The 15182-nt window shown below is 49.9% G+C and overlaps 1 protein-coding gene and 1 pseudogene across 5 annotated transcripts in view; one reads left to right on the forward strand and one right to left on the reverse strand.

Annotated features, from left to right (window-relative positions):
- STK24 (serine/threonine kinase 24) overlaps positions 1-15182 on the forward strand; it is a 113176-nt gene that overhangs the window by 88550 nt on the left and 9444 nt on the right. For 3 of the 5 annotated variants that reach the window (XM_032315069.1, XM_032315067.1, XM_032315066.1), the window contains exons 4-7: positions 3289-3397; positions 3694-3851; positions 11711-11896; positions 14560-14705. In XM_032315069.1, coding sequence (XP_032170960.1) covers positions 3289-3397; positions 3694-3851; positions 11711-11896; positions 14560-14705 — 599 coding nt within the window. The remainder of the gene's footprint in view (positions 1-3288; positions 3398-3693; positions 3852-11710; positions 11897-14559; positions 14706-15182) is intronic. The other 2 variants (XM_032315070.1, XM_032315071.1) reach the window with 2 other exon arrangements.
- On the reverse strand, positions 7535-8738 carry LOC116574232 (annotated as a pseudogene).

The raw sequence follows: 15182 nt of genomic DNA on the forward strand, positions 1-15182 counted from the left end.
TTCTTTTATAAAAATTATTTGAAAAGCCCACATTCCTCTTCATGGTAGAGACCGGCACGTTGATATTGCTTAGAAATGTTAGCGGTGGAAGAGGTTAACGTATCGCTCCGCAAACTTAGCTCACCCCGGGCTTCCCCACCTGCGGAGAAGTCTGGGTCCAGAACAACTGCAGACCTTCTGCAGTGACTTCAACAGCACGGAGGATCTCCCACCTTCCCATGGCATGTAAATCACCCGTGGGTGGTGTTTAGGTCACGTTTAAGAGGGCGTAACTATGTGTCTATTAATTGGAGAGCCAGCACTTACTGATCCAGGGAAGGGGTTTTAGTTAGTTTCCCCGCTCCTCTTTTTTCCCCTTGGTGGTGGCCGCAGGCGGCCTTGCTGTTCCTTTCCGGAGACTTGATAGCAGAAGGGAGGGGGTGGTTAAATCCAAGTCTAGTCAGACGTCCCTCATGGTCTGGGTACCCTGCCGGAGGAGGAAATGCAACCTGTGCTCCGTAATAGGATTTGGGACGACTGGATTGTCCTTCTGCGTCCCGGTGTGAATACGAGCGTGCTCGTGCACACCCGCGCATGTGTAGCACGCGCACACGCACCCACACTCGCAGTGCACAAGCGCATGCATGCACGCACATGCATACGCATGCACACACACCTGCACATGCGCACGCACGCCCACGCTCACGTGCAGCCTTGCCCTCCCCCGACTCTCCCCGGTTATGAGAAAAGTGCCTGTTCCCTTTCTGAGTAGTGAAATGTCTTCGTCCTGTGAACACGCAGAAATAGCTGTGGGGGAGACGGAAAGGCAGGGTCTTCAGGTTGTGCTCTTTGGAACAATAGTTTAATGTATGTTTCTTGAAAATAAGACTCTTGGTCATATAATTTGGGGGAAAATTAGGTTCTGTGGAATAAAGTGTGCAACATGTCGCCTTCATCTGAGGTAATCTTTGGATGGTACCTTTTTTTTTTTTAAAGATTTTTTTTTTAAAGATTTATTTATTTGACAGAGATCACAAGTAGGCAGAGAGGCAGGCAGAGAGAGGAGGAAGCAGGCTCCCTGCTGAGCTGAGTACCCGTTGGGGGGCTTGACCCCAGGACCCTGAGATCATGACCTAGGCTGAAGGCAGAGGCTTTAACCCTCCGAGCCACCCAGGTGCCCCTAAGGTTTTTTATTTATTCATTTTAGGCGGGGAGAGAGCAAGCGAGAGCACGAGCAGGGGGAGGGGCCGAGGCGAAGGAGAAGCCGACTCTGCACTGAGCAGGGAGCCCGACATGGGGCTCAATCCGAGATCAGGACCTGAGCCGAAGACAGGTGCTTCACCGACTAAGCCACCCAGGCGCCCTTGGACAGTATCTGAATTAGAAACTGGGTCCTTCTTGGTAGGCTAGTTGGCCCAAGGGTGTGACCTCCTCTGAGCCCATCATGTCTCGTAGAACCAGTGTGCCCCCCACGTTGTCTGGCCCTGTATCCTGCACGGGAGACGGCCAGGGGATCGGCCTGGTCACAGGGCACTGCTGCCTGATGCCAGAGTCCCGGAGACTCTGGGGTCAGCGGTTTAGGAGAAGTGGCCGGCTTTGAGAAAGAGCCCTGCACACCCCCACCTCCCCTCTAGCACACCTGGACCCTGTTCTGGAAGACTGAGCTGGGCCTGTGAGCCCCAGATGAATCAGAAGGGGGTGCCAGGCAGGAGTCCGGCTGTCACCAAGAGACCAGGGGAGCCTCTCTGATCCCCGCCCCAGGCCTGGGAAACAGCCGTTCTGTCGCCATCCTCCTGGCGAGGCCCTGAGATGCACAAGTCAGCTTGTCTGTCCAGGACAGCGTCTGTGTGTCAGTCGAATGCTCATGTGGGAAGAGCATCTTAATTTCATTCCCTTTAAAGCAACCCCCCGCCTGGGTGGCTCAGTGGGTTAAGCCTCTGCCTTCAGCTCAGGTCATGATCCCAGGGTCCTGGTCTGTGCCTCCCACTCCCCTCCACCCGCTTTGCCTGTCACCTCCCTCCCCCAGCAGCTGTGGGTTCTCCGTATTCACAGGTCAGGCTGTAAAGCTCCTCCGTCTTAGAAAGTTACACAGGGAGGGCGCCCCAGTGGTGCGGTCACTCGAGTGTCCGACTCTCAGCTTCAGCTCGGGTCGTGATCACAGGGTCGTGGGTTGGAGCCCTGCGTCAGGCTCCGGGCCGAGTCTGCTTCCGAGTCTCTCTCCCTCTGCCCCTCCCGCTCATGCTCGTTTGCTCTCTTTCTCTCTCTAAAATAAATAAATCTTTAAAAAAAAGTCACTCCGAATGTCATAGGGCGGTGGCTTCCTTTGACAGAAGTGTGAGAATTTGGGTGATGAGGGCGTTCACTCGGAGAGCTAAAAATAGAACAACACAAGGATTATCCTATGGTAAATTATGAGAATTCTGGCTGCTCTCTGATGGCTGCCTTATTAGTCTTTCAGGGAATGTGGGGTGGTTTTGCTGATTCGTGTAATTATTAGCTGTGGTTGAATTCCCTGCCGTGTGGTGGTGATGGGCTCTCAACCCAGTCTGACCTGAGCTCTGGACCTTATTTTCCCCTTTTAAAGGGGGGACGTATGCACGTGACATTTCTTTCTTACATCTTCGTACGATTATGACCTGAAGGCATCAGTATCAATTCTTTTGAGTTTCTCACAATAAAGGTTTTCAGAGGCTAGTCTGAGGTAATATAATATTTGGAGTAATATAATAACTATTATTTTCCTTACGTCACAAAACCCCCCCCCATCACAAGGCATTGAGCCCCTGTCTGCTCTCTTCCCTCAGGTTTTCAAACTTGAGATTTGGAAAGTCCTGGGGCAGGGGTGGCCTCAGAAGGCAGTCAGCCCGCAGCCTGACTTCTGTTCAGCAGTCTTTTCCTCCATGGCTTTTTTCACTCTCTTGTTGCGGGGGTGAGGATAGTGGGTCCTTTCAGTATGTTTTCATTGTTTAGGCAAAATGTCTGTTTCCAGCTGAAGAGGTTTTTAGATTTTAATCTTGTCTGTGTAACTCGGGCCTCGGTTCTGCCATCTCAGACTATTTCTAAGATGATCGTTTGAGGGGCTCCTGGGTGGCTCGGTCAGTGAAGCGCCTGCCTTCGGCTCAGGTCACGATCCCAGGGTCTTGGGATCAAGCCCCGCATCGGGCCCCCTGCTCGTCGGGGAGCCTGCTCCTCCCTCTCCCCACAGCTCACGCTCTCTCTTGCACACACTCACTCTCTCAAATAAATAGTCTTTTTTTAAAAAAACCAAGATGATCATTTAAGTAACTTTAATTGTTCTTTTCTTATTAGTTAGAACCTGGCCCTTTAGATGAAACTCAGATTGCTACCATCTTAAGAGAAATCCTGAAAGGACTTGATTATTTGCATTCCGAGAAGAAAATTCATAGAGATATTAAAGGTAAGGAGGCGTCTTGCTTGTTCTCCTCGGAAGCGCCCCCCGGGCGGGTGGGAAGGTGCTGTGGAGCTGAGCTCATGCTCCTCTGCCCGAGGGAGGTTATCCTGCATGTGTGGGGAGACTGCCTTCCTCACGCCTGGGCTGGGTGGCTCCGGGGGGGCATCTCCCCACAACGCAGCAGGGCTGCCTGCCCTCGGCGAGCCCGCGATCCCCTGGGACAGAACCACGGGCCCCCGAAGCCACAGCGGGTGGAGCCGCCCCGCAGGTAATGTCGGGGCGTCTCGGCTTTCACTCTGCAGCTGCCAACGTCCTGCTCTCGGAGCATGGGGAGGTGAAGCTGGCCGATTTCGGGGTGGCGGGCCAGCTGACGGACACGCAGATCAAAAGGAATACCTTCGTGGGCACCCCGTTCTGGATGGCGCCTGAGGTCATCAAACAGTCCGCCTACGACTCAAAGGTAAGGCCCGGCTCTTCACGGTGGCCGACTCCGGACAGTTGTCCCCTTCGCTTCGACCTTGCAGCCTTTCCCAGCGGAGCGAAGCGAGGTCCTTGAAGTGAGACCTAAAGGTGGTTCTCTCAGACCTTGGTCGGAGAGCAGGTGTCCTCTCCCTCTCCGTCGTTCAGTGTCCTCCACTCACCCGGCCCGCAGTTGCCGAGGTTTCCAGCTTCAGCACCGGTGCTCGGTGGCGGTGGGCGCCCCGAGAAGGAGCAGGGGACGAGGGTGGCCGGAGCGGCCTCGGGCCTGGTGACACGTCCAGGTGGAAGCACGGGGGCGTGTGGGGCCGCAGAGTGGAGCATGCGGGGGGGCCCCCGGGCAGACCTCGGAGCGGTGTTCCGGGGACAGGCAGAGAAAGAGGCCCCGCAGAAGCAATGGAGAGTCCACGAAAATAGAAACCCAGAATCTGGAAAGAATATGCCTTTAGTGATTGCTACAGATTTTTCCTCTCGTTATTTTCAATTCTGCGTTAGGATCCTTATTCCCAGAGGCTCCTTCCTAACATGACGCAAACCGTGATTCCCCTTTTCTGTGTTTTTTACCTGTCATACATGGTACTCTCCAGTTTTTCCTGGTACCTTCAACTTTCTTTTCTTTTTTTCTTTTCATTTCTTTCTTTTCTTTTCTTTTTTTGAAAAAAGATATATTTATTTAAAGAGAGAGAGAGCGCCTAGAGGTGGGGAGAAGGAGAGAGAATCCTAAGCAGACTCCCCGCTGAGTGAGGAGCCCCCTGTGGGGCTTGATCTCGAAACCCTGGGATCATGACTTGAGCCGAAAACACCCAACCAAGTGAGCCACTCAGGTGTCCCCTTCAGCTTTTGTAAACTTCTTTAGTATAGACTAAACAACCTACGGCTCTTGCCTCAGGAATCCCTGATTTAACTGCCCTCTCCCCCCGGCTGCCCACTCTCACACTGTACGCAGAGTACTCGCAAGGCCACAGAGAACCGGCTTCTCTGAATCGACAATTTCTAGGCAAACCCGTGTTTAACTCCCATACGTTTACATGCCAGCGTTGTTTCCTCTTTTTAAATGGGAATCTTCTAAATAGACAGTTGACTTCCCAGCTTGTTGAACACGGCACGCAGAGCATAGAGCAACCTTTCCTCCAGCCCTCAGGGTTCCATTGTAGCTGTCGGCTGTTGAAAGGACGGGGTGGTACCGGTGGGGTACCTGGTGGGGCCGCAGGTGTGCCTGGTGCTAGCCTGGCAGAGACGGACCTGGCTATCTCACTTTTGAGTTGTCGTGGTGGCCGTGACTGTCATAGTCCCCCTGTGGCCTTGGCAGCCATGGCCTGAAGGTGACTGTTGGGTCTTCCGTCCCCGGTGTGACAGCTGCGCAGTGTTCACTACACTTGTTGCTCATTGGCGTGTGGCCCTGTGTGAGGGTTTGCTCCAGGGGAATCTCAGCAGCCAGTTCGGCCATTGGGGAGCTGTCAGTTTGGGACTCGGCAGGAACTTCTGTGTTTAGTCCTTTCTCTTTATTTGAGGCTGAGGCCCATTTATCCGAGTTCGTCCATCTAGAGTTCGGTAGGCGCTAGAATCCGCATTTCTGAACTCCTCTGATCATACTGTGCCAGTGTACCTTCTCTTCCCGGGAAATGAGCTCCTCAACCACGGGGCTTGTGAATCTGGACTCACACCTTCTCTTTCCATGATGAAACGCCCACCACGGCTCACGCGACAGCTCACTCGACCTTGCCCTTGCTGCCTGTCTTCCTCCTTTGGGGCCACTCTGGACTTTTGCCCAAGATGGGGCCTCTAGCGGTAGAGATTTTCCTGTATTATAAGGCTTGGCCACCTTTTTCCCGGAGTTCTTGCCAAGATCAGAACACTCAGATCTCATCTGTGGGTGTTTCAGGTTCTTGTGTGTATTTAAAGATGCTGTCTCCAGCTCCGGGGGCACGCACTTGGTTGGGGAGCATGAAAAGCTACGCCACTCTTCTCTCTACCCTTTAACTTTACCTCTTCGTCTGGCCTATATCGAAGGCTAAATCTTTTCATTTTCCCGAGTCATACCCAACACCTCTGACCTGGAAATCACGTGCAAAAATGATGTTGATGTGAAGTTTGCTTCCCAGATTTGTTGACCCAGGAGGTGTGGAAAGTGCAGATAAGGCTGATGTCTATGTCTGAGTCTGGGACCTTGGGGGTAATGTGACATTAGTTCGCTCCCATTAGGTGTGGCTCTGGACTAGCAGCTTTTTTTCACAAAGGGTCTTTTTCTGCATTTGCTTTGTGGATATTTTTCTAGGGACTGCCTCCCTTCTCAGAGGCTTGCCTGGGAGGCGGTGGAGGCTCTTGGACGGCCATGGGTGGTCTCCTGGTACACAAACATATTTGGCTTCTTTCCAGTTACCCTTTCCATTCTTTGCCTTAGGTGTCTGTCTAGACATATTTCCCGTTAGTCTTTGCTTTCTGTTGAACTCACAGCCCCATGGTGGCAGGATTCTGTTACTGTTGTTCGGAACCCTTGCTCCCATCATTCTCATTTTTGGACGCTCCCTGATTTTCAAAGGAAGGTCAGGTTAGGATAAGGCTAGAATGCCCCTGCTTCACTAGCATCATCTTTACTGAACCAAAGGGCATGTAAACCTTAGTTTTATGTACGTTGTCGACATGAACGCCTGTTGAAGCAGTATCTCTGACCCCTTGTCATTTGTCCAGACTCCTTAGGTGTCCTGAGCATGTTTGCACATACGGGACATCTTCCATTGGTCTCAGTTCTTCATCTAAATACAGCATTACTAGATCATGATTGTCCGTCTGTCTCAAGCCTTCATTATTACTGTTATTTTTAAGGTGAAGTAGGCTAGCTTGGTTTATTTTAAGAAGTCTTGAGATTTTGGAGATGGTGCCAAGGGAGATAACTGCTCTCCCACAAAGAAGGGTTTGCTTTCCATGTCTGAGCAGGGTCTTGGCTGAAGAATGTTAATTACCCCCTACCCCCTGCTTTCTTTGTAAGGTTATTATGGTGGTGTGTTAGCAAATGGATTGGACTTGTATGAAAACATTGTCTCTGTTCGATGTCTCTTTCTCTGGATTCGTTCATTTGGTTATTGCTGTAGTTGTGCCTAGGGCTGAATAATTTACATCTTCAGTGAGTGATTGCAGTCCTGGGTGGCTCTGGCAGAGAGTGGGGAGGGCAGAGGAGTTGTGTGCGGAAAGTCAGAGCAAGCTGGGGAAAGCTTCATAGACATAGAGCTTTGCAGCCCCTCAGAGATGAGGTGGGGGTGGGTGTTCAGACCCAAGTCTGGTGTGGGAATGGAGTGACCTTTGCATTTGGATTTTAGATTGTGGTGAAGAACGCAGAAGGGGGTGAGGCTGGAGAAGGTGCCTTGGCCTGCTGACTGAAATACCCCGCAGACACTGAGAAGCCAGTGTCCATAGTCTCTTGTAAATAACTTTTACCTTTTTTGGTCTCAAAAGCAGTATGTACTCTTTAATCTGGAAAATGTTGGAAAAAAGGAGATAAAAAAAGAAAAACATCTGTAGACCTACCACCCCAGCACAGGCTAAGTTATTTTGGTGTCCGGTCATCTCTGAAATAACTGTTTGCCGTCTAACCATGGTGAAAAATGGAACTAGGTGATATGTTGATGGAAAAAAATAAGATCGTTAAAGATAAGGGAAGACTGGCAGTGTTAGCCCACCAGTTTTTGGAATCTGTCTGGTTTGCTTGTCCATGGCGGCCTGTGAAAAGCAGGATCAGAAGCTAAAGATCACAAATAAGATTTTTTTGTCACCATTACATGTGTGAATTTTAAACAGATTCTTGGATTGGTGGCTCATATCCATTGGCTCATTCAACTTGATCACTGGTCTCAACCCCTGTAGCTTTTCCAGAATTACTGCCTTCACCACGAATTGCCATGAGTTTTCCTAATTCAAAGTTGGGACTTTTTCAGCATTTTTACTTTCTAACCGAGACATTCATGGAATGGATAAATGGACTGACAGGCCTTTTCTGTGTCTTTTGATGCTTTCTGGAATCAATGTATTGACCACTTCTTTCAAGTCCTTTGCAGATCTTGGGGCTGTGATTTCTATCATCGTTTTCCAAATTTAGCAGACTTGTTGGTGATGAGCATAAGAGGACTTCTGAATCTGATTGTTGCCTTTTTTTAGCAAAACCAATACAAAATAGACAAAGTAAATAACCATTGGTAGTCTTGAGTTGGGCATGCGCTTTGATCATGATCTGCCATGTTTTTTGACCATGGGGCACATTTTGTCTTGGGTAAGACGCATGCCATGAAAACCAGGCAGTTTTTGTCTTGAATTTCCTCAGTAATTAGCCTGAATTTTCTAAGTGCACCTTCAGCATTCTGCAGATGAGCAAGGCTTCCTTCAGAAACGCAGCCCTTAGGGAATCGGATGTGAGTTTGTTTCCTGAGTCCCCGAGACTAGTGTTTTCCAGTGTTTCTTACATTGAGCGTAGCTCGTGCTCTCCTCACACCAGTCTGTCTTGGGAAATGAATCTGCTGCTTTCTTCGCTCCCTTTTTGCTGCTTAAGGCACTGGTTCTTCCCAACCACCATGGTGCTACCCAGGGAGCCAAAAGGCAGGATTCTTAGTTCTTTTTTTCCTTCCTCCTTCTCTTGATTATAGAGCCTTGCCTATGGTTCCTTTTAGAATATTTTCTGCATATAAATTTTTTATAGCATTCAACATTGTGTTGTATCTGCAGCTCTGCAGCCAGCTTACTTTTACTTAATTAACAGGATATTGCAAAGATCGAGAGTGTTGTCTATTCATAGCAACCTAACCCCTACCGAGAGGAGTCCCTGATCTTCAGTACCAGAGAACTCTGTGTCGTCTCTTAGGAGCATGCTATGGGAGCTGTCCATGCGGGAAGTCAGTCTGTTTGCAGGGGTCTGTGTGTAGTTTAGAACACCTGCCCTTACAACTTCTGTTGGGCCCATATTGGAAACCACTGTTTGTTTTCTCTTAACATCTAATTTTCATGGTTTTCCAGATGGCAGTAAAACAGGTCTCCTCTCCTACCTCAGTCTTAATTGCTTTGGAAAGTAAGTGCCCTTCCCCCACATAACTTTTATTTTAATGCCTAGAGACGTGTTCTCATCTGATGCCATATTTCCCAAAGATTTCCTAAGTACAATAATGGACAAACCCCCTCACATTCGTGATTCTCTGCCCGTCATTGTTGAGCGTGCGGTGTCGCAGTAAACGTGTTAGCGCAGCTTCATCCTTCTTCTAAGATTTAGTGGAAGCGATGGAATATTTTTGGCAGCATACGCCATCTTCTAAATCTAAAATTATTTATTTAGGATAGAGTCCTAGAAGTGGAATTTACTGGTTTTAACAAGCTTGGGTGATCTTACGGCTTTTGCTACATACTGCCAAATTGCCACCAAGTTTTCCACATTCGTCGGCAGGATCGAGAGGTCTAGAGAGGGAGCCTCCAGGCAGGAAGACACTTAGGAGCCCCCCAGAGAAGCCCCAGGAGGAGAGGATAGCTCCGAACCCAGCCACGGGCAGGAGGGACAGGGGCCCCCAGTGTTGAGAGGCCGGGAGCCACACCCCTGGCCCTGGCTGGTGGAGGAGGATCCAGAGAAGAAGTCACAAGCTGGTGCGACACACAGGCTGTGGCTCAGCTGGCAGGATGGCACGCGTTTTGCTGGGACGAGGCCGTACTGGCTGACCCTCCCCGGGGAAGCAGGAGGGTGATTCCTGAGCCTCTCCTCTGAAGACCGTGGCGTGGCTTGCAGGCGGGAAAGTGGCCTCGGGTGGGCTGCTGGCCCGTGCCGGCTTGTGGGAGCAGGTGCAGGTCCTTGAAATCTTGGGACTCTCTGTCTCTTGTCCAGCCGGGAGCCTGCTCCGCAGCCCTCGGAGCTCTGGGGACATGAGCATAGGCTCATGGTGAGAGGCTGTTGGCAAAGGCCACCGTCGGTCTGGTGTTTGGATTATGGTTTGTAAGTGGCTGTGGGGTGCTTGGGGGTCGAGAGGTTGTCCATCAGGGGTCCAGGGGGCTGAGGCCCTGTGGGTGCCAAGCAGCAGGCTTTGCATAGAGCAGCTGTTCTCGGGAAGTCCAGGAGGGCCGGAGCAGGCAGCCAGAAGGGAGGGGGGGATGCTGTTGTGGGAAGAGCTGTTGGGAGCTGTTGGCATACGAGGCTGCGCATTCCCCCGTTCGCGTATCCCTCGCTCCCTGTCTCTGCGCACCTGCTTGTGTCCTCCTGCCGCTGGCAGCGCCGCTCACCTGCCGAGAGGCCTGCCTCCTCCTGGGCACAGGGACTCTGGGATCTGTCACGTTTGTACTGACTTTAAAAGTAATACATTCCCATGTGAGCTAAAGCAGAGTCCAGGCTGCCCAGGGAGGGAGCATGGGCAGAGGACTCCTGATGCTGGTTCTGGAGTCTGATCCCTTTTGTGCAAAGAATTCAGAACAAGACTTGCTGACAGGCCCGTTTTCACCAAGAAGAGAAGCAGCAGAGCATGTGGTGGTGCCGACCCTGCCGGCTGCTGGCCAGGGAGGTCGCAGCAAGGGTCTGTCCCCGCTCCCTAGGGCTGTGAGAACACAGCAGGTTTTGAAGGTTGGCATGTCGGGGTCCTGCCGTGACCTGAACCATGTCTCAGCCTTTCATTTCTTTGCTGTAGAGGGAGGGATCGAGTAGGTTCTGGCTTTCCATGGGTTTCCCGTGCCCAGTGACCAGGGCAGAAAGGCTGTGCGAGGCGGGCTTCGTGTGGATCCCGATTCAGTAAACCGACCGTGACAATACTTTCTTCAAGAGTTGAGGAAATTTAACTATTACAGCATATTAAGTTATTATTAATTTTTAAACTGTTCCTAATTTTAGGTCTTGATCGGTAGTACAGAACCCTTGCTGACAAGCTGAGGTCGTCAGGGGAGAATGTCAGCATATCTTTGACTTTTAAATACACTGTGGCAAACAGTAGACAAAGTCCATATGGCAGATTGTTCATAATCATTAACTTCACGTTAGTTCTGTGAATATTCTCCTCTATTCAGATTCTGGTATTATTCTCTACTTCTGTGTGTGTGCGAACGTTTCTGGAAGACACCCGTTCTGAGTTCGGGGCCCTCTGTGAGGCTCCCTGCTCAACCTCCCCGGTATTATTTCCATTTTGCCGTTGAGGAAACTAGGCTCACAGGTCAGATTTTTTATTGTTAAGATTTTATTTACTTACTGATTTTAGAGCACGCGTGAGAGAGCATGGGTCAGGGGAGTGGCGGAGGGAGAGGGAGCGGGAGGCCGTCCCCATGCCAGGCCTGCCGCGGGGCTCGATCTCACGACCCTGAGAGCACTGCCTGGGCTGAAACCAGGAGTCAGACCCCAATTGACGGAGCTACCCAGGCGTCCCGGTGAGATACTGTCTCCTGTCGTAAGACTTTGGTTGTGGAGCTGGCATTTAAACCCAAGTCTCTGAGGCTCTTAGCCTCACAGCTGTGCGTGGTTGTAAGCAGGTTTAATGGGGTGAGTCGCAAACACCCCTCTGTTCCAGACGTGCCCGCTCTGCTCACTTCTGGCGAACTGTCACGTCACTCCAGGGATCTGAGTCACCGTGGAGTGCCTCATGCTCCAGCAGTAAACAGAAGACGAATGATTGTAAAAGCCGCCTTCAGTGCAGAACTAGAAGGTGGTCTGTGTATTCCGTTTTCTGCTGTGTGTCACCTGTTTTGAAATTATACCAAAGGCTTATCTTTTTTGTTTTTGCTCAAAAATAATTATCTTTTTCAAAACCTTAGAAGTATGTTGAGATGTATTTCTTTTTTTTCTAAGAAGCCTATTTACTCGAGCTTATTCCTTTTGGTATCTCTAAAAATGCTTTGTTGTTGCAGGCAGACATCTGGTCCCTGGGCATAACAGCCATCGAGCTCGCGAAGGGGGAGCCCCCTCACTCGGAGCTGCACCCCATGAAGGTTTTATTCCTCATTCCAAAGAACAACCCCCCCACGCTGGAAGGGAACTACAGCAAACCCCTCAAGGAGTTTGTTGAAGCCTGTTTGAATAAGGAGCCAAGCTTTGTGAGTTGCTCAAGCTCGGGGTGGGCCCCTCTTTCTGTGTGGCCAAACTTGGTCTAGAGCCATCTTACTGGAATTTCCTTAATCACTCTTGCTGTAGTCACCATTGTCTTTATGACCGCGTTCTCTTTTTTCTTCTTCTTCTTTTCTAAATGGATGCAATTGATTTGAGTTGCAAAAATTTTTTTTTTTAAGATTTTATTTATTTAGGGTAGAGAGAGTGTTTGCACAAGTGGGGGGTGTGTGTGGCTGGGGGCAAAGGGAGAGGGAGAAGCAGATTCCGTACTGAGCGAGGACCCTGACTTGGGGCTTCATCCCAGGACCCTGAGCTCATGACCTGAGCCGAAGGCAGAGGCTTTAACCCACTGAGCCACCCAGACACTCTGCAAATGTTTTTATTATTTATCTTTTAATAAACAGAAATCTACTTATTTTCTTTCAGATTTCCTAGCATTTCGTACCTCATTGAGCCTGAAGACTGTTCTCCTTAATATTATATGTGGAGTCATAAATTTTTAATGTTTATAGTAAAAGGTCAGGCTATTTTTAGCCGTTTTTAGTAATCGCAAAGTCTGGCCAGAAAAATAATGGCTAAATGTGTCTTTAAAGTACATGTTTTCAATTTCTTCTTGGCATGTGTTAGGAAAGAAACGATAAATTACAAAGTACGCATGTACCACCCACCTTGCCCCCCTACTCCTTCCTTTTTTACTTTTTTTGTGTGTGTGTAATTGACTGGCAGAGCCATGTGGCCAGACGAATTCTCTCCTGTATAGCCTTAGCTGAATTCTCTCCTGAATTAGGATGCATCTCTGAAAGTTATCTTTGTATTTTGGTGTTACGTATAGGACCGTGTGTCTTGGTTTGTTTCTGAGTCTTCTAGCAGCGTTGGCTGAAGGCCAAGCTAAATCCACCCCCCCCTTTTTTTAAAGATTTTTTTTTTTTTAAAGATTTTATTTATTTGTTTGACAGAATGATAGAGAGAGAGAGCACAAGTAAACAGAGCAGCAGGGAGAAGCAGACTCTCTGCTAAGCAGGGAGGCTGATGCAAGGCTTGATCCCAGAACCCTAGAATCATGACCTGAGCCGAAGGCAGATGCTTAACCAACTGAGCCACCCAGGCGCCCCTTTAAAGATTTTATCTGTTTATTTGACAGAGGGAGATCAGAAGTAGGTGGAGAGTCAGGCAGGGGTGGGGGAAAGCAGGCTCTCTGCTAAGCAGAGAGCCAGACTCGGGGCTCGATCCCAGGACCCTGAGATCATGACCTGAGCTGAAGGCAGAGGCTTAACCCACTGAGCCACCCTGGCGTCCCTGAATCCCCTTCTTAACTCTTATCTAAGAATGGGTGACTAATTTTACAAGAACACCATGGTTTTCTAGTATGCTCATTTTGGTAAAGGAATGAAATGGGGGATGCAGCATTTTCTTTGAACCCCCGGGGAACGTAGCCTGAGATCGCCTGGTGGGCTTCGTTAATGCATCAGGCGGGGGGTGGGTCGCTGCTCCATCTGTCCACGGCGCTCTGGACGGTCTGGCATGATGTGAGTCCCTAGCCACAGTGCGGAGGCTAGGAAGCACCCAAGAAGATACACCCCCACACGTGTGCTCATCTTTCCATTAAAAATGGATTTCTAGTGTCTGCATACTTGCCCAGAGCACACATACCCACCTCTACCCTGCCCGAAGCACACTGAGGAAGAGGACGAGAAGCTGAGAGTGTGAGCACTTTGGAGACACTGGGAGTTTCCCAGGGAGTGAGACAGCACCTGAGGTGACCCAGGTTTCCTGTGGGCTTGAATTTGAGCAACACGACTGGCTGTTGTGAATCAGGCTTTAGTAAGTGGGACCTGAGTCTCACTGGCCATGTCCCCACCCTCCGTCTGCTCTCGTTTGGGCTGTGCTTGGAAAGTGTGCTCCTTGCCATCTGATTTGCCATCCTCAAGGGGAAGGCAGTTGCCGACTTCAGAATGTGCTGTGTGGTTTTGGCCATTCGGAGCCCAGGACCTGGAAGAGGTTCTCACCCCAACCCCAGGGCGAGAGACAGACGGGGGAGGCCAGCACTTGTACGTGGTGAGTGAGGGCACCCGGTACTCTTTCGGCGTCAGAGAAAAGGGTATATCTTGGTTCCTTTCTAGTTTCCTTGCGATGTATCCCCGTTACCATCTATCCACTATTTTGGGGAGGTGGAGCCAAATACTAACACAGAAAGTTAACAAGGTAGCATATGTTTTCTCTCTTGTCAGCATTTGTATGTAAGTATGTGTGTGCGAATGTAAAACAAAATATTTTATAAAAACCGGGAGGTATATTCTAGCTGTCCTAAATGATCTCTGGAGTTCTCTGACATGTTTTCTGTGTCAGTGCGTCTTCCTAGGGAAAGGCTTTTTGCTTTCTCTGGGTGGTTCCCTTTGGCATGTCATGGACCACGTCAGACACTAACTGCCACGTCCACACTGCACGTGGATTCCCACCCGTGGGTGCTGGACCACTGCTGTTGGAATCCTGGCTTTTGTCAGGGAAACAGACCTGGAAGCAGAACTCGATCTTTACATTTTAGTTGTGGGTGCTTGACTCTTTGAGGCAGAAGTCTGTCTTTTGGGGTCGAGTCAGAACACAGGGAACTTCATCTCCTGCTTCCTGTTCTGTCTGGCGGCTTTTTTTCCAGAGACCCACCGCGAAGGAGTTACTGAAGCACAAGTTTATAATACGCAACGCAAAGAAAACCTCCTACCTGACCGAGCTCATCGACAGGTACAAGAGATGGAAGGCCGAGCAGAGCCACGAGGACTCGGGCTCCGAAGACTCAGACACGTGAGTCCCGTCCACGTGGGCGTGCGGGGCGCGCGGCCTGGGCTGGGGGCCTCCCACGGGAGCCCTGTGAACGGGTCATGTTTGGGTTTGTTCTTCTCTCTCATCTGGGGCGGGATTTTCTGTTGTTCTTTGTGGATTTCTTTGTTAATTTTTTTTTAGATAATCCAGGTTGATGGTGATCTTTGTGTGTCAGTATGGGACAATTTGGGGGCCTTTTGGCCTCTTTCTGTTGCTAGTGGAGTTTCCAGGAAAAATCTTTGTGAAGGAACTAGGCCTGGTCTCCTTTTCCTTTTCTTTTTCCTGCCCATAAACTATCGGTCACGTGTGACTGCTTTACATGTATTCTTTTTTGACGATACAAATGTACGTCTTTGCGATTCTGTGTTGTGGTGTGGTCGATGCTAGGGCTGTAAAGCCGCATACCAGAAGTTCCTTGCTGAAAACTGGTGTCAGGTTACGCATCCTGGAATTCTATTA

This window comes from Mustela erminea, chromosome 15, assembly GCF_009829155.1.
Source record: "Mustela erminea isolate mMusErm1 chromosome 15, mMusErm1.Pri, whole genome shotgun sequence".
Classification (NCBI taxonomy): Eukaryota; Metazoa; Chordata; class Mammalia; order Carnivora; family Mustelidae; genus Mustela; species Mustela erminea.